At 51.7% G+C, this 22,605-nt stretch overlaps 4 protein-coding genes across 12 annotated transcripts in view; 3 read left to right on the forward strand and 1 right to left on the reverse strand.

Moving 5' to 3' along the window:
- PPP2R5D (protein phosphatase 2 regulatory subunit B'delta) overlaps window positions 1-5,173 on the forward strand; it is a 21,644-nt gene extending 16,471 nt beyond the window's left edge. Inside the window, exons 4-16 of the mRNA XM_038554102.1 lie at window positions 165-364; window positions 453-563; window positions 689-781; window positions 1,169-1,299; window positions 1,434-1,493; window positions 1,600-1,708; window positions 1,919-1,972; window positions 2,282-2,452; window positions 2,555-2,682; window positions 3,297-3,398; window positions 3,492-3,564; window positions 3,709-3,825; window positions 3,976-5,173. Of these exons, the coding sequence (XP_038410030.1) occupies window positions 165-364; window positions 453-563; window positions 689-781; window positions 1,169-1,299; window positions 1,434-1,493; window positions 1,600-1,708; window positions 1,919-1,972; window positions 2,282-2,452; window positions 2,555-2,682; window positions 3,297-3,398; window positions 3,492-3,564; window positions 3,709-3,825; window positions 3,976-4,113 (1,487 nt within the window). The 3' untranslated portion in view covers window positions 4,114-5,173. The remainder of the gene's footprint in view (window positions 1-164; window positions 365-452; window positions 564-688; window positions 782-1,168; window positions 1,300-1,433; window positions 1,494-1,599; window positions 1,709-1,918; window positions 1,973-2,281; window positions 2,453-2,554; window positions 2,683-3,296; window positions 3,399-3,491; window positions 3,565-3,708; window positions 3,826-3,975) is intronic.
- MEA1 (male-enhanced antigen 1) lies at window positions 5,055-6,864 on the reverse strand. 3 transcript variants are annotated; one of them, XM_038554111.1, is made up of 4 exons: window positions 6,734-6,864; window positions 5,951-6,231; window positions 5,766-5,868; window positions 5,055-5,452 (listed from the first exon to the last, which is right to left on the reverse strand). In XM_038554111.1, the coding sequence occupies exons 2-4, from the start codon at window positions 6,218-6,220 to the stop codon at window positions 5,301-5,303; spliced, it is 525 nt and encodes a 174-aa protein (XP_038410039.1). In that variant the 5' UTR covers window positions 6,221-6,231; window positions 6,734-6,864; the 3' UTR covers window positions 5,055-5,300. The 3 variants fall into 3 exon arrangements, with proteins under 3 accessions (XP_038410039.1, XP_038410038.1, XP_038410040.1); XM_038554110.1 differs by having other exon boundaries at window positions 6,705-6,827; XM_038554112.1 differs by lacking the exon at window positions 6,734-6,864 and adding an exon at window positions 6,587-6,708.
- Window positions 6,860-13,525, forward strand: KLHDC3 (kelch domain containing 3). Of its 7 annotated transcripts, none has more exons than XM_038554109.1 (12): window positions 6,860-7,177; window positions 9,539-9,751; window positions 9,928-10,104; window positions 10,255-10,370; window positions 10,546-10,617; window positions 10,746-10,801; window positions 10,892-10,959; window positions 11,039-11,125; window positions 11,269-11,377; window positions 11,504-11,577; window positions 11,700-11,778; window positions 12,902-13,525. In XM_038554109.1, the coding sequence occupies exons 2-12, from the start codon at window positions 9,598-9,600 to the stop codon at window positions 12,966-12,968; spliced, it is 1,059 nt and encodes a 352-aa protein (XP_038410037.1). In that variant the 5' UTR covers window positions 6,860-7,177; window positions 9,539-9,597; the 3' UTR covers window positions 12,969-13,525. The 7 variants fall into 7 exon arrangements, with proteins under 7 accessions (XP_038410037.1, XP_038410031.1, XP_038410034.1 ...); XM_038554106.1 differs by lacking the exon at window positions 6,860-7,177 and adding exons at window positions 7,519-8,024; window positions 8,169-8,266 and having other exon boundaries at window positions 10,746-10,959; XM_038554103.1 differs by having other exon boundaries at window positions 6,864-7,177; window positions 10,746-10,959.
- A 255-nt stretch (window positions 13,526-13,780) lies between these two features.
- RRP36 (ribosomal RNA processing 36) lies at window positions 13,781-18,436 on the forward strand. The gene is made up of 7 exons (XM_038554113.1): window positions 13,781-13,939; window positions 15,894-16,041; window positions 16,616-16,682; window positions 16,763-16,867; window positions 17,208-17,282; window positions 17,394-17,511; window positions 17,933-18,436. The coding sequence occupies exons 1-7, from the start codon at window positions 13,849-13,851 to the stop codon at window positions 18,067-18,069; spliced, it is 741 nt and encodes a 246-aa protein (XP_038410041.1). The 5' UTR covers window positions 13,781-13,848; the 3' UTR covers window positions 18,070-18,436.
- The last annotated feature ends 4,169 nt before the right edge of the window (window positions 18,437-22,605 follow it).

Below are 22,605 nucleotides of genomic sequence, written 5' to 3' on the forward strand. Positions count from 1 at the left end.
GGATATTTTGGAGCGATGGAAGTTCTAGAGAATGTGAGAAGGGAGTTCTGCTGGAGCCAGCGGTGCGAGGGGAGCAGGATGGGTCAGGGAAAGCTCTGTACGGCAAGTAGTGCATGGTGGTGAAGGGCTGGGGAGGAGAACCTGACTGGCCTCCCCACTCCTAGATTCACCAACCCAGGAGCGGGAAGAGCTCTTTATCCAGAAGCTACGCCAGTGCTGTGTCCTCTTTGACTTCGTATCAGATCCACTCAGTGACCTCAAATTCAAGGAGGTGAAGCGAGCAGGACTCAATGAAATGGTGGAGTACATTACCCACAGCCGCGATGTTGTCACTGAGGCCATTTACCCTGAGGCAGTCACCATGGTGGGCACTGGGCAGAGGGGAAAGTGGGCAGGGATGGGCAGCTGTGGAGAAGACTGGACGGGGGCTCTCACATGGGTCCTACTCTCAGTTTTCAGTGAATCTCTTCCGGACGCTGCCACCTTCATCAAACCCCACTGGAGCCGAGTTTGACCCAGAAGAGGACGAGCCCACCCTGGAAGCTGCCTGGCCGCATCTCCAGGTATCAGAGAGAGGGGCAGGCTGGCCCTGGCTGTGGGGAATGGGAAGCCCTGAGATCTGCCGCAACGTGGGGATCACCCAGTCCTTGGGAATACCCCCTAAGTGGATGCTCATTGCTCCTGACAGCTCGTGTATGAGTTTTTCTTACGTTTCCTTGAGTCTCCCGATTTCCAGCCAAACATAGCCAAGAAGTATATCGACCAGAAGTTCGTCCTTGCTGTGAGTCCCTGACACCCTGTCCTTCCCTCCTTCTAGCCCCGTGGCTCCTCCTTGTAGGCCCCACTCTCTCTCCATCTGCTGAATGTATGGGGTTTCAACTATGTCTGATACAAAGGGACTGGTGGTGGTGGTGGGAGGGATAAATAAACCTGTCTGCTCTCAACAAGCTCAACAGTTAGCCTCTTCCTCGTCAGTGGGACACGTAAATGTGCATACCCAGACATCACCCTAGGGAGAGCAGTGTAAGAGAAGCACTCTGCTCTCCGAAGACTTGTCCCCACACAGCCCCATCCAGAGAGCCTCTGGGTGTTCCCTGGCTAAGACTGTATCACCCTATGTCCCTTCCCTGGCTCCTACCTCACCATTTTTCTCCTCACCTGCTCCCAGCTCTTGGACCTGTTCGACAGTGAGGATCCTCGAGAGCGGGACTTCCTCAAGACCATCCTGCATCGTATCTATGGCAAGTTTCTGGGGCTCCGGGCTTATATCCGTAGGCAGATCAACCACATCTTCTACAGGTGAGGCCAGGAGCCAGGCTCAGGAGCAGAGCAGGCCCTGCTAAGTTGGGGTGGGGGCAGGGAGGTAAGGGGACTCTGCAGGGGGCTAGAGGGACCTCAGGGATTGTCAGGAGATCCTGTCTTTCTTCCATCAGGTTCATCTATGAGACAGAGCATCACAACGGGATCGCTGAGCTCCTGGAGATCCTTGGCAGGTGAGAGGTGGGCTGGGGGCACACGTGCCTGCAGAAGGGTGGAGGGATTGGAGTACTGGCCTTGGACGTGGCCCTTTGGTCCTAACAAACCTCCTGTAACTCCCAGCATCATCAACGGCTTTGCCTTGCCCCTTAAAGAAGAGCACAAGATGTTCCTCATCCGTGTCCTGCTTCCCCTTCACAAGGTCAAGTCCCTGAGTGTCTACCACCCTCAGGTGAGCTGCCATCCTCCTGATGATCCCTGACTCTGGCAGCAGAAAAAAGGGAGGGAGGGAAGGTATTCCGGTTGGGATGGGGGTGGCAGGAATGGCTGGGATAATTCTTCTTCAGACCTCTTCTTCCATTCTGGGCTCCTGCTTGTGTCCCTGATGTCTCTGAGACCCGGGCCCTATACCTCACCTCCTTTCCGCCTCGACCTTTTGCAGCTGGCTTACTGTGTGGTACAGTTCCTGGAGAAGGAGAGCAGTCTCACTGAGCCGGTAACTCCCCTTCCCAGCCCCACAACACCTCTTCTTGTTGGTTAGACTTGCCAGTCTGCCTATTGAGAAATGCCATAAGCAGGTGCTCAGGAGGGATGTGGCCCAACGGGTGACACAGTTTCCTTTCTGAAGGAGAAGTAAAACCTATATATATACCTAGGCCACAGATCCAGGTCAGAGAAACATGAGCTGTTAGGGGAGGCCACCCACACTGTGCCCACCAAGGTGGGGAGAGAGGTCAGGAAGATTTCCCGTAGAAGGCAGGTGTTTGAGTAAGCATTTTATCCCTATGGTCTCCTCTTCTCATAGGTGATTGTAGGACTTCTGAAGTTCTGGCCCAAGACCCACAGCCCCAAGGAAGTCATGTTCCTGAATGAGCTAGAGGAGATTCTGGATGTCATTGAACCTTCAGAGTTCAGCAAAGTGATGGAACCCCTCTTCCGCCAGCTTGCCAAGTGTGTCTCCAGCCCCCATTTCCAGGTGAGACTCAGATCAGCACTTCCCTCATCCCCTGCCTCCTAGAAACTGAGGGTTTTCGCTGAGGGAACCATATCCCTGCTGAGTCCCACCTGTCCCCACCAGGTGGCAGAGCGTGCTCTCTATTACTGGAACAATGAGTACATCATGAGCCTGATAAGTGACAATGCTGCCCGAGTCCTCCCCATCATGTTCCCTGCACTCTACCGGAACTCCAAGAGCCACTGGAACAAGTAGGGGGGCTGGGGCTGGGCCGGGCCAGGTGGTGGGACTCTGGTTCTGGAACCTGTGAGGGCGTGAAGCACTGAAGAGCCAGTGGCCTCATCTGGTCACTGAGCAAGGGGGCTGGTGCCCAGTGCACACAGATAGGCCCTTGAGGAACTGCCCAGGGAGAAGATAGCTATGTGAGAGATGCCTGTGGTACCATACAGCAGAGCAGGGCTCGTATCCTCTTCTTATGGTCAGATAGTCCAGCTGATGTGATCTTTTTAGCACGTGCTGAATCTCAGCGTTAGAGGCTTTCCTGCTGAAAGCCAAGGGCACCGTGGTGCAGACGCCGTCCATCATGCTGCGGGGAGGCCATCAGTGTAGGCCAGAGAGTAGTAGTGGGAAGGAGGTAGGTCTTGGAGCACAGGGGGAGGCGAAGGGTGGGCAGGCTAAGTGACGATTGTGAGGACCCTGGTATGCTGACCTCGTCCCATGACTTGGCTAGCGAGAGAAGCTTCCACTGCAGAGCTCTGTGAACACTCTTAGCAGAGCCCCCTCTTAGGAGAGAGCAACCTGGGTCTGGGCACTGCCCTTGGAATAGGTAAGGCCTCCTACCCCTGATCCTTCTTCCCGGTGGCAGGACAATCCATGGACTGATCTACAATGCCCTGAAGCTGTTTATGGAGATGAATCAGAAGCTGTTTGATGACTGCACACAACAGTACAAGGCAGAGAAACAGAAGTGAGTGTCTCTCCACCTGGGGGTTTCCACCTTCACCCCCTGGTCCCCTTGGCTTCTCTCTCAAGCGCCCCCATCTTGTCTGTGCCCCCTCAGGGGCCGGTTCCGCATGAAGGAAAGGGAAGAGATGTGGCAAAAGATTGAGGAGCTGGCCCGACTTAACCCCCAGGTGAGGACTTTCGGCCACTGCCCTGATCTGAGGGGCCCGATTTGGCAGAGAATGGGTTTGTTTGAGGAGAAACATGGAGCAGACAGGTCCCCAGACTTCTGAGTGGCTCTCATGCCTTGCCGGTGCCCCTCCTTTCCTTGCCAGTATCCCATGTTCCGAGCTCCTCCACCACTGCCTCCCGTGTATTCCATGGAGACAGAGACCCCCACAGCAGAGGACATCCAGCTTCTGAAGAGGACAGTGGAGACAGAGGCCGTGCAGGTGGGAAGGCACAGAGGGAGTGGGGAGCAGAAATAAAATCTCTGGAGGGAAGAGGAGACGGGAGAAGCAGAGCCAGGGAATAAGGAGAGGAAACCATAGAATTTACTGGGAATTGGTCACCATTCCTCCCTTCTCCGTACCCACACACAGATGCTAAAGGACATCAAGAAGGAGAAGGTGCTGCTTCGGCGGAAGTCAGAGCTGCCCCAGGACGTGTACACCATCAAGGCACTGGAGGCACACAAGCGGGCGGAAGAATTCTTAACTGCCAGCCAGGAGGCTCTCTGACCCCCTCACTGTCCTACTGCAGGGCCACAGCCCACTCAGCCCTGGGACGCTGCCCTCGCCCTCCACCCTCTGCTCCCCACTGGCTGACTTGGGGCAAGGCAGTGCCTCTCTAGCTACTCTAGGGAGCGATGCGGCACTTGAAGCAGGGACCCTCACAGAGTGGTCCCTCTTCTCCCCAAAATGTGTTCATGCCTCCCTGTGGCTCGTACAGACAGGCTGAGCACTGAGGTCCTCAGTGCTCAGACAACTTGGGGATGCCTGTCCCCCTCCTGCTCCTAACCCCAAAGCTACCTGAGGCTGCTCTGAGAAATACACACAGGAATACACATGCTCCTCTTCCCCCTCCCTTCATCCTCTTTGAACTCCAGGTGTCTTTCCTTCTCTCCCTCCCCTCCAGAAGCATATAGGGAGCAGCAGGAGATTACTCTCACCAAAGTTATATCAAGCCCCACTGTCCCCTGGAGTGAGTAGCTGGAGGGGAGCCAATCCCCAACAGGCACAAATAGGCCCCCAGCCCCAGCAGTGTGCAGGCTGATGGGGTTGAATTATTTTCTTTTATCCCCTGCCTGACCAAGACAACAGGAGGTCAAAGGAGAAAAGCATAGACTATGGACACTAGGTGATGAATATAGGGCCCAGATGGACCAAGAGAAGGGGGTGAACAAACACCCTACCTTGTGCCCTCCCTTTGGTGAGCAGCAGCCCTGGGATCACAGACATGGAAGGGACCACCCTGGGGCTGACTGCTTTCCTGTGCTGTTGGCTCCCAAAGCTAGGAGGAAACTGGGAGCAGTGCCCCAAGCATGGCTCCCCAAATACCTATTTATTTCGTTGTTTGTGCTGACGATGGGCAGGCCCCCACTTGTCCCTTTTGGACACCTTGGAGAGGCAAGGGGCTGAGGAGGGCCAGACCCAGGTTCCAGGGGCACAGGCAGTACAGCTTTTGGCTGTGTACATAGGGTGCTTTATTCTCCACAGAGTGATACATGCTAAGATGGGTTGGGCTTGGGCCGATGTCCCCATATGTACAGAACTGAATAAAGTGGGTCTCTGAGAAGAAGTCTGATTTGCCTTGATGTGGAAAGGGAGAGGAGGAAGATGGAGATGGACATTACAACCAGGGATGTGTTCAGTCCTGTGCTGGTTCTGGCCTGGAATGCAGGGAGATAAGGCAGCTCTTAGGGTAGTCACTTCCAGGCTGGGGCTCCCTGCCGAGCTTGGAGGGCCTTCTGTACCACATCTTCCCACTGGGCATCTGAGATCTCCCGGGCCCAGGCAGGAACCCCTGGTGCAGGCAGGCTTACTCCAGCCATTGTCCTTTTCACCAGCTCCACATGTTCTGAAAGCACAGAGAACAGTTAGGGGATAGCAGCTAGGCAAACAGCTCCACTCCCCATTCCTTGAATTAACCCACAACCCTTGGGCCAGAAGGGTGGCCAAATCCGTTTTGTTATTTCCAGGCAAGCCTGCCTATCACCCACGTCTAGCACACTAGCTAGCTAGCATTCCACCTGGATTCTGAAGTCTGTAAAATCTTAGATTACAAAGTATTGTTTTAGGAACAGGATATTCCTCAGTGACTTCCCTTTACTGGCTCTGACCCATCCCCTTTCCTCCATGGTTATTCCAGAATGAGAGAATGCTCTCTTTACCAGGGTCCATGGGAATAGAGCTGTGGTTGCTCAGTCCGGTAGCTCCCTCCTCCTCTTCATCCTCGCTCTCTACTGGTGGGTCTGGCAAATGAAGCCCCAGGGCCTGCAGAGCCAGAGAGGACAGTTCAGGGCCAGCCTTTCAGAGATCCCAGCTTCACCTGGCCAGAAGAGCGCCTGCACCATACCTGGATCCGATCCTGAATATCAGCAACTACATCTTCACCATCCCCCACCGGTGCCAGCTCCACCTCCTCTTGCTCAGGATCCTGGTTCAGGGGCTGATAGGAGTAGCCAGCTGGGCCTGCCCCTGTGTCCTCCTGCTCTTCCTCAGGCTCCTCGCTGCTCCAATCCCCAGTGCCTTCTGTAGGGCCCTGGTGCGGCCCCAGTTCCTCAGTCTGATTGGGGAAGATACGCTCGGGGCCCATGGTGTCTCCCCCTAGAACTACCGCTGCCATCCGGGCAGGGGCTGCAAGAATAGGGATCGGATGAAATTAGGTCCCCCTTCAGCCTCTCGTCCAGTTCCTTGTGGCCTCCTGCGTCCGCAAAACATTCAAACGCTCCCAAGCTTCCCGCACCCCACCCTCTCCTGGGCCCTGCACCTTTCAAATCGACTGTATCTTGAACCGAGACCCACCCGACTTGCTCCGCCAATTCTTAAATAACAGCTTGAACAGAGTCCACGCCACCTCCCGAAAGACGCTCGGCCCAGGACCCCGCCCTCCCCAACCCCCCGACTTGGGAACTCCGGGTCGCCGAACAAGCTCCCCTAGGCAGGGCGTACCCGCCCCCTTCTCCCCTCTCCAAGGGGTTCCCTTCTGTACCGCCTGACAAACGCCCTTCAGGCCTCAGGGGCTCCCCTCCAATGGCCCCAGCTGCGGCGCCCGCCCCCCGCCCCCCGCCCCCACCGACTCTCGGCGCCGGTCTTCCCGCGCGCCTCACCCGCTCCGAGCCCGCGGCCAAACCCGCACCTTCGCTTCCGGCGGGGCAGGACGTACGGGGGCGCCGGCTCCTCCCGCCCCGCCCCGCCCCGCCCCGTGCTCCTGATTGACGCGAACGAGGACGCGGGGTACGCCCCTCGCCCCGCCTCCGCCGTCCCGGGCCCAGACGACGAGGAACTACATTCACCAGTGACCCCCACGGGTTTTGACATTTGTAGGTACATGCGCACAATCTCCTTCGGCGCCGGCCCATTCTTCAGCCCCTCGCGACCCTCCGTAAACCCGAGGACTACAAGTCCCGGTAGGCTTCGGGTACTTGGTTCCGACTGCACGTGCGCACACCCCTGCCCGCCGGAAGGACCGAGGTTGGCTGTGTTTATCTCGTTGGGGACCCAGGTGTCGGTTGGCGCGCAACCGGCTCTAGACTGCAAGCAGCGCGAGGACCCACGGCCCCGCCCCGGCCCGGCCTGGCAGGTAACCCGCGATGTGTTGAGGGACAAGGAAAATTGGAGGGGCTGGGGTCGCCCATACCTGGAGCTGGAGTCGTGGGGGAGGGGCCTGAGAGTGATGCGGTGGGGGTGGGGAGGGAACTAGGGGGATGATGGGAAAGGAGAGTGTTAATGGGGAAAGAAGGGCTGGGGGAGGATGGTGAGGAAACGGGTGGAGGAGACCTGGTGGCTGGCGGAGGCACCGAAGGGAATTGGAAGGAAGATGGCTATGAAGAGAAGGGGAAGCTGAGGATAATGGAAGAAAAGGAGGGGGAGGGTCTAGTATTGTTGGGGAGGGGAGACTGGGATGACTGGAGGAAGACAGGCATAGCGTCATGTAGAGTGAGGAAGGTCCCTGCCCGAAAGGGGTCGGTGAATATTAGCTTTTTTTTTTTTCCCTTAGTGGAAGAGGGAAAATGGAGGGCTGTCGGGTGGAGCTTGGTGCCGTGGGAGAAGGGAAAAAAGAGAAAGCTGCAAAGCAATCAGGAGATCAAGAAGGGCCAGAAATGGGGAGTGAGCAAGAGACCCCCGGGGGCGGGGAGAGGGGGTATGTACTTTAAGGGAATGGAAGAAGCTAGAGACTGCAGACCCTGAGACAGCGGGGGCTTTTCTCCATGAGTTTGAGTTGTCCTTGTGAAGAAGCTAAGGTTCTGTCAATCTTTGGATGGGATTGCTTCTCCTTTCCCCTGTGAATTCTTTACCTTGACATAGCAGAAGGAGGGAGTAGAAACTATGAGGGAAAATGAAAGACTCGCATTCCTAAACCCCTCAACCTCCTATCTTCCCACAAGCCCAGATCCAAGATCTTTTGGATGGAGGACAGGAATAATGAAGTGAGAGTGGTTTCCTGGTGGGGCTATTTCAGATTTGGCAGGCTGGCTATTTAAAGCATGGGGTGGGGGTGGAGGGTTGAGGGAGGTTGAGGGGGGGGGGGGCGGCTGGCAAGCCAGCTGGAAGCCATGTCTGTTTCTTTTCAGGGGCCTCCCGTGCATTCTCTGTACCTGAGTTTCCGTCAGGTCCTTCCCTCTGCCAGGGCTCCTTGAACAGGGAGCAGATATCCACTCAAACCCAGCAGGTGCCTGCCAGCGAAGGCAATACCAGTTGTAGGAGCATTTGTCTGACAAGGCCTTCAAATGTACCCATTATCACTAGCTTGGCAGGTCATGCCTGGGTCTATTTCTTGTCCTGCCCAAGGGCACTTTTTTTATTTGTTTGCTTTCTTTCTCTCTCTCTCTCTTCTTTTTTTTTTTTTTTTTTTAAGATTTTATTTATTCATGAGAGACAGAGAGACAGGCAGAGACACAGAGGGAGAAGCAGGCTCCCCCAGGGGGAGCCCGATGCAGAACCTGATCCCGGGACTCCAGGATCATGCCCTGGGCCGAAGGCAGATGCTCAACCACTGAGCCACCACCCAGGCATCCCATTTCTTTCTCTTTTCTAATGTACCCCTACCCCATCCCCCTTTCAGGAATCCAAGTGGGAGAACTGCTAAAATAGCTTGTTTTTGTTTTTTTGTTTTTTTACAATAGCAGGGTTGGAGAAGTAGCAGGAGAGGAACACTCCTCCTTTCCACCCCTACTGTTCCCAGCAGACACATACCTTTCTGGCTTAAGTTCCTGGTCTTGGCAGTATACCAGGCACAGCTGTCAAAGGAACTCCGAGTGCCTCTGAGGGGCCCTGGATGACCCTGATGACAACAGCTCAACTTGGCAAGAGCTCCCTATAAGGGGCTAACCATCTATAGAGGTCCCTGCCCTGGATCAATCCCACCCTGTCCTGGATCAGGGGACTGTTTCCCTCTAAAGGCCTAAAAGCTTTTTTACCTTGAAGCACCAATGCCAGCTTTCAATGGACTGATTGGGGTTGGCTGGGCTATTAATAGCCCTGAGTATTTTGAGATCCCTTTCCCCACCTTAAAGAGCAGAGATTCTTAGAGAGGTGGCAGTAAGCAGAGCAGAGCCAGAGAGACAAGAGAATGCACTGCCTTGGGAAGGAGGGCAGAGGGGGTGGGGGTGGGGTGGTGCTTGGAGCTTATGCCAGGCCAGGGACACCGTGGCGGTGGAGCCTCTATGAGTAAAGGACCACGCTGAGCCCTTGATCAGCAAATTCTGAGCTGTCAATCAGGTCGGCGTGGTGCCACCCTTTGCTGTGGGAAAACACAGGGCCAGGGCAAGTTCCCTGACCTCTGCAGCTCCCCTGGGGCAAGGCCAGACACCTGAGCTTTGGAAGGGTGGTGTGGGAGGGCCACCAGGGTGACACTTTGAGTCAAGGACTGGTTCTGGGCAGAGTCACGGCGAGCCAGATAAAGGCCTTGCCTGAGGAGCCCGTGGCCCTAACTTGTTTGCAGGTAGCAGAGGCAGCAGGCCGTGCCGGGGGGGCATGTTGCTGTAACCAGTGACCCAGGGGATGTTACGGTGGACAGTGCACCTGGAGGGCGGGCCCCGCAGGGTGAACCATGCTGCAGTGGCTGTTGGGCACCGGGTATACTCCTTCGGGGGTTACTGCTCTGGTGAAGACTATGAAACACTGCGTCAGATTGACGTGCACATTTTCAATGCAGGTAAGCTAATGCTGGGACGATCCCTGGATACCCACATCAGGGAGGGGGATGGGTAGCTGAATGAGGTTTGATGGTGGTCCCCGTGGCCAGAGGGGATGGGGGAATGAATATCTGGTTTGGGAAAAGGTGAACAGCCTGGAGGAGCTTTCCAGGGCTGAGCAGAACTGTGCCCACAGTGTCCTTGCGTTGGACAAAGCTGCCCCCAGTGAGGCCTGCCATCCGTGGGCAGGCTCCTGTGGTACCCTACATGCGGTATGGACACTCAACTGTCCTCATCGACGACACGGTCTTCCTTTGGGGCGGGCGGAACGACACCGAAGGAGCCTGCAATGTGCTATATGCCTTTGATGTCAGTGAGTATGGGTCTCAGAGAAGCTGTGTTCTGCCAAATGATGCCTCAGGGAAATGGGCTGGGAAAGGTGTGGGCTGAGGTGGCTGGGCACCCCACAGTTTAGGAGGGAGTGTCAGGTTGCTTACCTGGCCCATCCTCTCATCTCTTTCAGATACTCACAAATGGTCCACACCCCGAGTGTCAGGAACAGTTCCTGGAGCCCGGGACGGACATTCAGCTTGTGTCCTTGGCAAGACCATGTACATTTTCGGGGGCTATGAGCAGCTGGTAGGAACCCAGAGATTTAGGGTGGGAATGAGAAAGAGGAAGGGAAAATAGAGGGTGATGGAATAGGAGGCTTTGACTTGTTTGAAGGTTTTAAGGGAAGAGGTTGGAGGGTCAGAGAGTGACCACTGATCCCATCTTTTATTGCTTTCTTCACTTCCTTTCTCTTCCCACTCAGGCGGATTGCTTTTCCAATGACATTCACAAGCTGGATACCAGCACCATGACATGGACCCTTATCTGTACAAAGGTGTGCCCTTTCTTCTTTCTTCCAGATCCTTACCCTCGATTCAAGACATCCTAGGAAGCTCAGTGAGAGCAGATCCCTTCTAGCCTTCATGTTGACCCCCTCCTTCTCATCTCTCTGCTCCTGCCCAGGGCAACCCTGCGCGCTGGAGGGACTTCCACTCAGCCACAATGCTGGGCAGTCACATGTATGTCTTTGGGGGCCGTGCTGACCGCTTTGGGCCATTCCATTCCAACAACGAGATTTACTGCAACCGCATCCGTGTCTTTGACACCAGGACTGAGGCCTGGCTGGACTGTCCCCCCACTCCGGTGCTGCCTGAGGGCCGCCGGAGCCACTCAGCCTGTGAGTGTCTGTCTGTCCCTGTGGGAGTTCCCCCTTACCACCCATTGTCATCATACTCCACTTTGCTCTCTCCTTCCAGTTGGCTACAATGGGGAGCTGTACATCTTTGGTGGCTATAATGCAAGGCTGAACCGGCACTTCCATGACCTCTGGAAGTTTAACCCTGGTACAGAAGCACTGCCTTTAAGGGGAAAACAAGTAGCAGCTGACAGAGGAGTCGGGGGAGGGGCGGGGAATCCTGTGAGGGTGGGGGTGGAGAGGCTATCTGGACTGGGCAGGTATTAAAGCTCCACATAAACTGCTTTTCAGTGTCCTTCACATGGAAGAAGATTGAACCGAAGGGGAAGGGGCCATGTCCCCGCCGGCGCCAGTGCTGCTGTATTGTTGGTGACAAGATTGTTCTGTTTGGGGGTACCAGGTTAGGAGGAAAGTGGGGAGGCCTTGGGGAAGGGCCCAGGTCTGTGACTGCACGGGAGGCACTTGAGCAAGAGGGTCCTAGGGCTAGTCTTTCCTCCTTCCTTCATCTCTTTTTTGATCTCTACAGTCCATCTCCTGAGGAAGGTCTGGGAGATGACTTTGACCTCATAGATCATTCTGACTTACACATTTTGGACTTTAGTAAGTACACATATTCCTACAGTGCCGTTGCCACAGAGTCCCTGACTTTGGATGGTGATATTGAGGACTGGACCCTTCCCTTGGCTCTGATCTTTCCCCTCTCCCTAACTTCTCCTTTAAAGGCCCTAGTCTGAAGACTCTGTGTAAACTGGCCGTGATTCAGTATAACCTGGACCAGTCCTGTTTGCCCCATGACATCAGGTACAGTGAGTGCTTGGAGAGGAGGGATTGTTTGAGGGTGAATGGGCAGTAAAAGCAGGATCTGATGAGCTTGGTCTCAGTATAGAGGGGACACAGAGGTTTTTGTTCTGCTGGAGATATGGTGTACTTGTGGAGAATGAGAGGGATTGAGATTCAGAAGTATCAGGTGAGTAAATCATATGGGGAAAAAAAAATCTGGTGTTTTAAACCAAGCTCAGAAGCATCACTTCTTGAGACCTGAGCCTATAATGGTTGTTTTTAATATGCTGAGAAAGTTTGATTAAATTTTTGAAGTCAGGTGCAAAGTACAATTTCAAGAATCTTTGGATCACATTAGTTCCAGAATTAAGGGAGCTCCTTCCAGCTACTTCCTTTTGAATTCCATTCTTCAGTCCAAATCAAGCTCCAGAAGTTATTTGGTGTATAATTGTGTTCTTCTGGGTCATTCTGGACACTTCCCTCTCCTTGTATCAGTTTTGTTTAACTTACTTGCTGAGGGTGTGTGCGTTCAGTATTTGGTGACACAGTGTAAAAGGCTGAACTGATGGATCCTAGGCTGCCTCAGGATTGACACACGTGTAGGTATTTCCTACCAAGTAGACTGTAGTGAAGGTCTTGATGTAAGGAGGAACTTGGTAAATCCTTGTAAAAGAATAGAATTGTCAAAAAGAGAGAGGAAACAAGGGATTGATTTTAATGTGTGAGGGGTGGGGAAGGCTTCTGGAAGCTTAGGAGAAGAGCTGAGTTAGGCTCTTTAAAGGGATAAGAGTGGAGAGCAAAAACACATTCCTGGCTGAGCAGAGGATGAAAGGTAGGTTGGGAAGTTTACTGAACTGTGTATACAGATGATTTTTTCCCAGGTGTTGGGCATAAGGACACATACATAAACACAGGAAGTCTACATAATCTTGCAGGTGAAGGAGTGGGTGATACTGGATTTGGTGGTGGGTGGGGCCTGATAAACTTAGTAAGGCCGTAAGGAAGGAGGTGGCTGTGGGTGGTTGTGTTCTAAGATGTTGAAGGGACTGGTGTGTTCATAGCCTTGTTTGAGCAATTCTGGCCTTGGGGGTGGATGGAGGCTCCCCTATCTGTCCTTTTTGCCTTTCATTTGTTGGCCTTCCAGGTGGGAGCTGAATGCCATGACCACCAACAGCAATATCAGTCGCCCCATCGTCTCCTCCCATGGGTAGGAGAAAGTTGCTGCCGCCTCCCTTCCTGAACCTGCTATTGTGTTCACTGCCCCTTCCCATCCCTCACCTGCCTGCCCCTTTGGACCTGGACTCGGTATACCTCTGCGTGGAGTTGTTGGACTAGAGGTGTTTCTTGTGCTGTGAACTCAGTGGGGAGCTGTAGGGGGGAGGGCGAGTTCCCTCCCCCCTTGGGCCGAGGGCCCCTTCCCTTGGTGCTCTGTCCCGTACACCTCCTTCCAACTGCTCCTGGGTCTCTGCTCTGCCCCAGGCCAGCCAGGCTCTACTGGGAAGCTAAGGAACAGGGGATAAGGGAGAAGCAAGCAGTGTCTGAGCCTCAGGAGCTTCCCCCCCACCCTTGTTTCCGCCCCCTCCCCCGCTTGAGCCATGAGCATCCATTGGGAGCTGAGAGGAGTTGCAACTGTTGCCATGAAACCTCCTTCTCCCTGATCTGGGGAGGCGAGGACCAGCAGATAATCCCACCCTTCCCTGAGCTGTTGCTGTTCCCTGACGCTCCCAGCCAGCTCAGATTTTATAAAAATGAATTAAAAATCTCCAAACGTGTGATCTGTTATTGTGGAAAACGATGGGAGGGTGTGTGGCCGAAGCTTGCAAAGGGGCAGGGTGCTGAGGTTCTGGCTTCGCCGAGAACAAAAGGAAACCAAATACCACCAAGGCCTGGCCCTCGTTTCTCTTGAGCGCGGAGTCCAGCGCCATGGACTAAAAGGTGGCGACAGTCCCTCGAGCGGGCTTCCCCCGCCGCGGGTCCCACCTGTTCACTACGAGTTGCGCAGACGCGGCCTCCTGGGGAGACCGGAAGAGGCGGGCCGGGAACCACGAGAGCGGAAGTAGCGCCATCGCTGCCGCCGCGGCCGACCGGCCAATGCCTAGAGCGAGTTCCCGCGCCCCGGCGGCTGCCGGGTCTCCCCGCGGGGCCCGGGTCTGCGGGGAGGACTCTGGGGGCCTGCGGAAGGGTGAGGCCCCGGTGCCGGGGCAGCGGGGTGCCGGGGAGACGGGCAGGTGGCGGCGCCGTCCCCGTCTCTAAAGCGGCGGCCGACGCGTTGGGCCGTAGGGGGAGCTTCCCGGGTTAGGAGATCCTGGGCAGTGGCTGAAAGGAGGATGGGGTGGTTTTCCGCAGGGAGAAACCGCTTGGGCGAAAGCACAATCAGGAGAGGCATGGGTTGCTGGGGCAGGGTTAGCAGATCAGGATTCACACATTTCGCAGACATTCTTTGAGCTTCTGCCGTGTACAGGCTGTTCTGGATGTGGTTCTAGCTGTAGATGTAGCGGTGAGTAAAGCACTCCACTCCCCCGGGCGCCGCTGGCTCAGTGGGAGAAGCGTGCAACTCTTTTTTTTTATTTTTTTTAAATTTATTTATAATAGGCACACAGTGAGAGAGAGAGAGAGAGGCATAGACACAGGCAGAGGGAGAAGCAGGCTCCATGCACCGGGAGCCCGACGTGGGATTCGATCCCGGGTCTCCAGGGTCGTGCCCTGGGCCAAAGGCAGGCGCCAAACCGCTGCGCCACCCAGGGATCCCAGAAGCGTGCAACTCTTGATCTCAGAGTTGTCGGTTCAAGCACCACATTGGGTGTAGAGATTACTTAAAAGCCTTATTTTTTAAAAAAAGATTTCATTTATTTATTCATGAGAGACACAGGCAGAGGGAGAAGGAGGCTCCTCGCAGGGAGCCCGATGTGGGACTCCATCCTGGGACCGGGATCACGCCCTGAGCTACCCAGGCGTCCCTAGGATTAAAATCTTAAAAAAAAAAAAAAAATATCATGAAACTTACTTTTCAAAAAGGGTGACCAAAAAAAAAAAAAAAAAGGTAAATTCATACATTAAAAGGCAACAGAGCATGGGATTATATATTTTTAAAGATAAGTTTTATGATATGTGAATTATATCTCAGTTTTTTAAGAAGACTATAAGGGCTATAGAGAGAAAGCAATTTTAAATAGAGAAGGCCTCACTGAGTAGATGACATTTGAGCAACAGCTTGAAGGACATGAAGGAGCAAGCAATAAATGGATCTGGAGAAAACTTCCAAGCAGAGGCAACATCAAATACAAAGGAACTGCTCCGGGAACACTGACCTTTTTTTTTTTTTAAGATTTCATTTATTTATTCATGAGAGAGACAGAGAGAGAGAGAGGGGGGCAGAGGGAGAAGCAGGCCCGAGTTCGACACAACTCATTCCACGTTTCCAGGACTACACCCTGGGCTGAAGGTGGCGCTAAACCGCTGAGCTACCCAGGCTGCCCAACACTGACCTTTTTGCTCATGAACTGCTAGGAGACCAGTTGAGAGGAGTGGGAAAGAGATTAGTAGGACGTGAGCTAGAGATCACCTGGGGGCTTTCAAACCATTATAAAGCCCTGTAGCTTTTACTCCGATCATGAGGAGGCCCTTGAGGAGTTTTGGGTTCTGAAGTGATGTGATCTGAAGCATATATGTATGGAAAAGAGGTGGGAGTGATGAGATCAGCTTTGCATTTTACAGGCCTCTGTCAAGCCTGGAGTGGGAAGCCTCGCTTTGGGAGGAGTCAGAGGTTGGGAGACCAGTTAGGAGGCTAGAGCACTGGCTCAGGTGAGGTGCTGAGAGTATGAAGCAGAGCATGGGCAGTGGTGACCGAGCAAGGGAAACAAGCCCTGTGGAGAAGCCTGTAGAGGCATGATTAAAAGAGAGAATGAAAAAGAAGGGACTGTGGCTTGGCCCACCGCCAGTTTTACAGCCCTTAGCCAGGTGAGGCCACAGGTGGCTGGAATGGTTGGGAAGGTAGATGTCAGCATAGCATTATTATGACCTGTGCTGCTTGGGGCCTATAGTGATTGGTCTGGTGGGGACACTGGAAAGGAGGGTGGGATGAGGTCTCTGCAGCACTAGGAGATTTTGTGCTGACTTGTGTCCCCACCCCTCTGCAGACACATCTGACATGTCCTTTGAAGAGCTGTTGGAATTGCAGAGCCAAGTGGGGACTAAGACATACAAACGGTTGGTAGCTGGAAACAGTTCTAAGAAGGAAGGCTCTAGACCACGTGTCCAAAATGCCTGTGTTGCAGATAAGCACAGGTGAGGAACTGAGGAATACTTGGGACCTTCAGTAGGTGTCTGAATTCTTAAGTGGGAGGCCTTTGATCATGACTGGAGACCTGGGGTGCCTGGCTGGCTTGGCATGTGCCAGAAATGGCACCTGGATGACTCAGTTGGTTAAGCATCTACCTTCTGCTCAGGTCATGATCCCAGGGTCCTGGGATCGAGCCCCGTGTCAGGCTCTCTGCTCGGTGAGGAGCCTGCTTCTCCCTCTCCCCTGCTTGTGCTCTCTCTCTTACATTCTCTCTCAAATAAACAAGATCTTAACAAAAAAACTAAAATAAAATTAAGGGCGCCTGGGTGGTTCAGTCAGTTAAGTGTCCGACTCTTGATTTCAGCTCAAGTCATGATTTCAGGGTTGTGAGATCGAGCCCCTCATCAGGCTCACACGCTGAGCATGGAGCCTGCTTGATTTTCTCCGTCTCTTCTGCCTCTCCCTGCTGCTCTTGTGCATTCTTTTTCTTTCTCTCTAAAAAATAATAAAAATAAAATCTTAAAAAAAAAAAAAAAAAAAAAAGACTGGAGACCCCAGACATGTCTAATTTCTCCATAGGCCTCTGGAAATGTCAGCCAAGGTCCGGGTGCCATTTTTGCGTCAAGTTGTCCCCATCAGTAAGAAGGTAAGGAAGAGGCAGGAAGAAAGAAGTCTCTCAGGGGAGACTGAACAGTTGTTTTATTCTCTCTTTCTCTCTCCCCAAAGGTAGCCCGGGACCCCCGCTTTGACGATCTGTCAGGAGAATATAATCCTGAGGTGTTTGACAAAACATATGAATTCCTGAATGACATCCGAGCCAAAGAGAAAGAGGTTTGGAACATGAGACTGGCTCCTGGGGATTCTGAGGGGTGGGAAGTTAGGGTACACGTTAGAGAGTCAGGCAGAGGGGAACAGGGCGCATAGTGGTGGGCAGATTTATTTCTCCTTAACTGGTTTAACTCTCCCTAATTTGCTTTCTCTATTCAAATCCTGGTTCATTAATTTACTACCTGTGTGACTATTGGTAGTTTTCAAATCATGAAGAGATAATATTCAGATTTCATAGTGTTATTATGTTAATATATATGAACCTCTTAGAATAATGCTTGGCACAAAATTTCAGTTAACATTTACAGACTGCTAACCATCATATTCATTTTACAATGTGGAGCTTGTGAAAAAGCAGTTGAAGAAGCACCATTCAGGGCAGGAGCATGAGAAACTGCAGCAGCTGCTTCAGAGAATGGTGAGTGGGTCAGAGTTGCAGGTGGGCGGTGAGAACAGTTCAAGTCAGTCAGGAGGTGGTTCACGGTCCCTCCTACCCACCCATCTCACCCACCTCCTCTTTGCTTCTCAGGAGCAGCAAGAAATGGCACAGCAGGAACGCAGGAGGCAACAGGAGCTGCGCCTGGCCCTGAAGCAGGAGCAGAGGGCTCGGGCCCAGCAGGGCCATCGGCCATACTTCCTGAAGAAATGTGAGTGGGGCACAGCCATCCCAGGCTGGTTACAGGGACAGGCTTGGGTGGCCATAGAAGCAGCATGCTGCGTTGGGGGTCCAGGAGCCTCCCTAAGGCAGGCACAAAGGTAGAAATAGGAAGGGGGAGTTATTTGTGACTCTTCTTATATCCCTAAGTATAGATTATGGACAAGGAGTGTTGCTTTTATCTCTCCCTGCCTCCCTTCCATATGCTGGGCCAGGCACATGGAAGGAGCTCACAGTTGGTGTAATAGAGCAAGCAGAGGATGGTAGGAAAAAAATCCATGTGCTGCCCTCACCAGTGAATTGCAACCAAGTCACATATCCTGACATAATGGTTGAGAGGTACAGACCCGGGGAAAGGGAGAGAAGAATGCCTCCTCCTTTGATTACCAGCTTTCTTTCTCCTTGTCCTCTAGCTGAGCAGCGGCAATTGGTCCTAGCTGAGAAGTTCAAGGAGCTGAAACGCAGCAAGAGGCTAGAGAGCTTCTTGAGTCGAAAGAGGCGCCGAAATGCAGGCAAGGACCGGAGACATCTCCCTTTGAGCAAAGAGTAATAAAGAACTGTTCTGAGCTCTACCACTGCCCCAGTGAGAAATGGATCTGCAGGGACAGACTTGGGCTTGGCCTCTTCTGGTTCTTTTCCACTCAAGGGTGAGGATCATAGCTGCCCTTGAGCTAGATTAGCTCAAAGATGACTAGAGGGTCTTGGACTACCCCAAGGTTGGACAAGAAGAGCAGCTCAGCTTGTACTCTGGCACACTTCCTCTGCTTGGATCTGGTTCATCATGGCTTCATGTCCTCCCATCCTTACTTTAAACCAATGATTGTGGTATAGAAATAAAAGGGCCAATGAGTGATCTTCAGGCTGGTGAAAGCCATGAAGTCCGTGGATGCCTCCTAGGGCTGGAGCCAGTTCGTAAACATTCCTGTCACTCTTCTTTTTATTATTATTATTATTTTTTTTAAAGATTTTATTTATTTATTCATGAGAGACACAGAGAGAGAGGCAGAGACACAGGCAGAGGGAGAAGTAGGCTCCATGCAGGGAGCCCGATGTGGGACTCGATCCTGGGACTCCAGGATCAGGCCTTGGGCTGAAGGCAGGTGCCAAACCACTGAGCCACCCAGGGATCCCTCTTCTTTTTATTATTAACTGTTTTTTTTGGTGCGATTGTGGGTGACCTAGAACTACTGTTTCAGCAGGCCACATGTAGGGGCTGGCAACAAATGTAAGGCTCCCACAAAGGAGGATATCAGACCAGAGATCCCTCAAAGAAGACACAGTCATTGAAAGAGTGGACCACTCCCACAGCTCACCTACTTAGCTTTGGTCTGGATACAAGAGGAGGTAGGGGATGAGGACAAGAAGTTTCCCCAATAATGTGTTAGCACAGCTGGCCCTAAGCACTGTTTGGGTCTAGAGTTCATACTACCTGTGTAGACTGGAAAATTCTTAAGGTAATAATTCAGTTCAAAGTGGTCTCAGGTTGTTTTTAGGCACTTGGCAGAAGCAAATGTAATCTTCTCTTGAGGTTTGTACTTTAAATCCAAGCTTCAAGGAATTCCTTCAGATAAAATTTGAAGGAATGTGTGCTTTCAGTGAAAATACAAAGTACACAAGGAAAGAAATCACCATGAGTAAGAGTCATTAGGGACACTAGGCAACGGAGTCAGACCAACAAAGACATATTAGAAATACAAAATACAAAATATAGGAGCTCCTGGATGGCTCAGTAGGTTAAGCATCCGACTCATGATTTTGGCTTGGTTCTGATGATCTCAGGGTCATGGGATTGAGCCCTGTGTCCTTGCTCAACAGGAGTCTGCTGAGATTCTCTCCCTCTGCCCCTCGCTCTCTTTCTCTAAAATACATAAATAAATCTTAAAAAAAAAAACACACACAAAACATAAGATATCTTGCTTATACTTAGAAAGTATGACTAAAGAAAATCTCTAAAAGGACCGAATTGGTCTGATAAAAAATAAAGCTTTTAAAAATGAACATTAAACTATTTGAAGTTAGAAACTTTATCGTTAAACAACAGATTAGACATACCTAAAAGGAGAATGAAGTGGAAGTACATCTGAAGTTACATAGGTGGAGCCACAGGGATACAGAGAAATGGAAACTAAGCGAAAGGTTAAAAAATACGGAAGATAGATTGAGAAGGTGTGATACATATAATCAATTCCAAGGGAGAGAATATATTTTTTTAAAGGTTTTATTTAGGGGATCCCTGGGTGGCTCAGCGGTTTCGCGCCTGCCTTTGGCCCAGGGCGCGATCCTGGGGTCCCGGGATTCAGTCCCGCATCGGGCTCCCGGCATGGAGCCTGCTTCTCCCTCTGCCTGTGTCTCTGCCTCTCTCTCTCTCTCTCTCTATCATAAATAAACAAATCTTTAAAATTTTTTTAAAAATAAATAAATAAATAAATAAATAAATAAATAAATAAATAAAGGTTTTATTTATTCATGAGAGAGACAGAAAAAGAGGCAGAGACACAGGCAGAGGGAGAAGCAGGCTCCATGCAGGGAGCCCAATGTGGGACTTGACCCGGGACTCTGGGACCACGCCCTGAGCCAAAGGCAGACACTCAATCGCCGAGGCACCCAGGTATCCCCAGAAGAGAGAATATTTCAAAGAAGCTGAGAATTTTGTAGAATTGAAATGTATCAATCCTAAGCCTCAGAAAGCCTAATTTTTGTTTTTGTTTTAAGATTTTATTTATTTATTTATTAATGAGAGATACAGAGAGAGAGGCAGAGACACAGGCAGAGGAAGAAGCAGGCTCCATACAGGGAGCCTGACGTGGGACTCGATCCCGAGTCTCCAGGATCATGCCCTGGGCCAAAGGCAGGCGCCAAACCACTGAGCCGCCCAGGTGTCCCAAGCCTAGTTAATTTTAAGCAGGACTGAAAAAAAGAATTGATAGCTGCCTCAGGTGGTAAAGTGTGTGACTCTTGATCTTGGGGTTGTGAGAGTTCAAGCCCCATATTGGGCATAGAGTTTTTTTTTTTTTAATTTGATAAATCGTGAGAAATTATAAAATACGGGAAAGCTATCTAAAAAGTAGCTATCAGCGATGCCTGGTGGCTCAGTGGTTGAGCATCTGCCTTTGGCTCAGGGTGTGATCCGGGGTCTGGGGATCGAGTCCCACATCAGGCTTCCTGCATGGAGCCTGCTCCCCCCTCTGCCTGTGTCTCTGCCTCTCTCTCTGTCTGTGTCTCATGAATAAATAAATAGAATCTTTTAAAAAATAATAAAAATAAAAAGTAGCTATCAGGAAAAGGAACAATCAGAAGCTAGGCTAATGCTTGATGCTTCAGGGATGATGGAAAAGATGTTTAAGTGTGAGATGAGCTTAAAATGTTCATCTCCCAGTGATTGATTGTAAGCTGAGGGCTGAAGCTACCAGGATAAGTTGCCTTGCCAGGAGGGATCCAGTGCTACTGAGTCTCTTGTCATGTATCAATCCTACTTTAGAGCCAAAGAACAGAGTCTGGCTGAGAAGAGCAAAAGTATTGAACGCTTGGATTCACAGAAACACTTGAGAAAAGCTAAAAAAAAAAAAAATTAAAATAAAAAAATAAGGAGTAATGGTTGGCAGACAGGTATGAGCAGTTAAAAGCACCCTAAATCCTACCTTGGAACCAGAGTGTGGTGAAGCTCTTCCTGCTGCCACCAGAGTTACTCCACTTTCTTTCCTGGCCTGCCTAGTTTGAGAAATCCCTAGCAGACACATTTGATTAGCTAAGCCTTGGTTATGTTACAAGGGGATTGCTGGGAAAGCCAACTATGTGGTGGGAGATGAGCTCTATGTTCCAAGGTGATTTGTGTGGAGTTTCCAAGCATGAGAAGGGGCTTCAGATGAAGGGGTCAAAATGGGTGTATTGCCGCCCCCACCTCGAGACCTTTTCCCCTTCATCTCAAGGACACACAGGAGACATGGGAAAGCCTTGAGCTACAGCTACGGGTTAGTTGGTCTGTTTGTTTTTTGTTTTTTTATTGGCAATATATTGAGATATAATTCCATATTATATGGTTTACCCATTTAAATTGTACAATTCAGTAGTTTTTAGTATATTAAGAGTTGCACAACCACAATTTTGTAATATTTTTGACACTCCAAAAAGAAATCCCATACCTTCTAGCAGACACTCCCCATTTCTTCCCAGTCTCCCCAGCTCTAGGCAGCCACTACACCACTTTCTAGATTTGCCTATTTTGAGACATTTTATGTAAGTGGAACCAATATGTGATCGTTTGCATACCAGTCAGCCAGGTGTCTGGGATATAAGGAACCGAGGCTGTGAGGAGGATCTCTCAAGGGGTACAGGAGCAAACCTCTGTCCAAGTCAGACAGGAAGCGTGTGCACTGTAGGGATGGCAAGTCCTTAGGGCAGGGGAGGGGCCGCATATCTTCCCTGGTGCTGGTGAGAGGGCAGTCAGGACTGTTCACCTGGATGGCTGGCTTTGGACAAATTAGGCCAAAATCTGGGGGTGGGGTTAGATTGTGTGCTGAGGACAGTGTGTAACACAGGAGCTGGATTGCAGGCAGGAATGTGCAGGGTGTTGGGGCCACCACGGCCAGTATATCCTTCCCATAAGAATTGCAAGAGACTCGTCCATTGCAGATAAGCAGGTAGGCACTCTGTGGGACACTGATGGGCAGGGTGACTGAGCAGGGGTGAATAAGAGGTTAAACCTACAGCTTAGCCCACACGGGAGCCCAGCAGCAACTCAGGGGGTAGCAGTGGGAGAGTCCCATCCTGTCACCTGTATGGTACATTCTGATCTGGCTACTACAGCATGAAGTCTCTCTGGGTTTCTGATGGAGGATAGGCTCATAAAGAGCACAAGAACCCTGAAAAAGGCAAAAGGTTCTAGCCCCTGAGAGCTAACTCAAAAATAAGGGTATGGGAGCACTTGGGTGGCTCAGCAGTTGAGTGTCTGCCTTCGGCTCAGAGTGTGATACTGGGGTCCTGGGATCGAGTTCCACATCGGGCTCCTCACGGGGAGCCTACCTTTCCCTCTGCCTGTGTCACTGCCTCTCTGTCATGAATGGATAAATAAAATCTTTTTTTTTAAATT

The sequence above is a fragment of the Canis lupus genome, chromosome 12, assembly GCF_011100685.1.
Source record: "Canis lupus familiaris isolate Mischka breed German Shepherd chromosome 12, alternate assembly UU_Cfam_GSD_1.0, whole genome shotgun sequence".
Classification (NCBI taxonomy): Eukaryota; Metazoa; Chordata; class Mammalia; order Carnivora; family Canidae; genus Canis; species Canis lupus.

What these genes read in the sequence shown, in the direction of transcription:
- MEA1 (XM_038554111.1), bottom strand. Translation starts at nt 6,220, where the DNA reads ATGGCAGCGGTAGTTCTAGGGGGAGACACCATGGGCCCCGAGCGTATC. An exon ending in ATATTCAGGATCGGATCCAG is followed by an intron (nt 5,869 to 5,950) that starts GTATGGTGCAGG and finishes CTGGCTCTGCAG; the next exon opens with GCCCTGGGGCTTCATTTGCC. An exon ending in CTCTATTCCCATGGACCCTG is followed by an intron (nt 5,453 to 5,765) that starts GTAAAGAGAGCA and finishes CTGTGCTTTCAG; the next exon opens with AACATGTGGAGCTGGTGAAA.
- KLHDC3 (XM_038554103.1), top strand. Translation starts at nt 9,598, where the DNA reads ATGTTACGGTGGACAGTGCACCTGGAGGGCGGGCCCCGCAGGGTGAAC. An exon ending in GGACCCTTATCTGTACAAAG is followed by an intron (nt 10,618 to 10,745) that starts GTGTGCCCTTTC and finishes GCTCCTGCCCAG; the next exon opens with GGCAACCCTGCGCGCTGGAG. An exon ending in CTTACACATTTTGGACTTTA is followed by an intron (nt 11,578 to 11,699) that starts GTAAGTACACAT and finishes TCTCCTTTAAAG; the next exon opens with GCCCTAGTCTGAAGACTCTG.
- RRP36 (XM_038554113.1), top strand. Translation starts at nt 13,849, where the DNA reads ATGCCTAGAGCGAGTTCCCGCGCCCCGGCGGCTGCCGGGTCTCCCCGC. An exon ending in CTCTGGGGGCCTGCGGAAGG is followed by an intron (nt 13,940 to 15,893) that starts GTGAGGCCCCGG and finishes ACCCCTCTGCAG; the next exon opens with ACACATCTGACATGTCCTTT. An exon ending in GCCATACTTCCTGAAGAAAT is followed by an intron (nt 17,512 to 17,932) that starts GTGAGTGGGGCA and finishes CTTGTCCTCTAG; the next exon opens with CTGAGCAGCGGCAATTGGTC.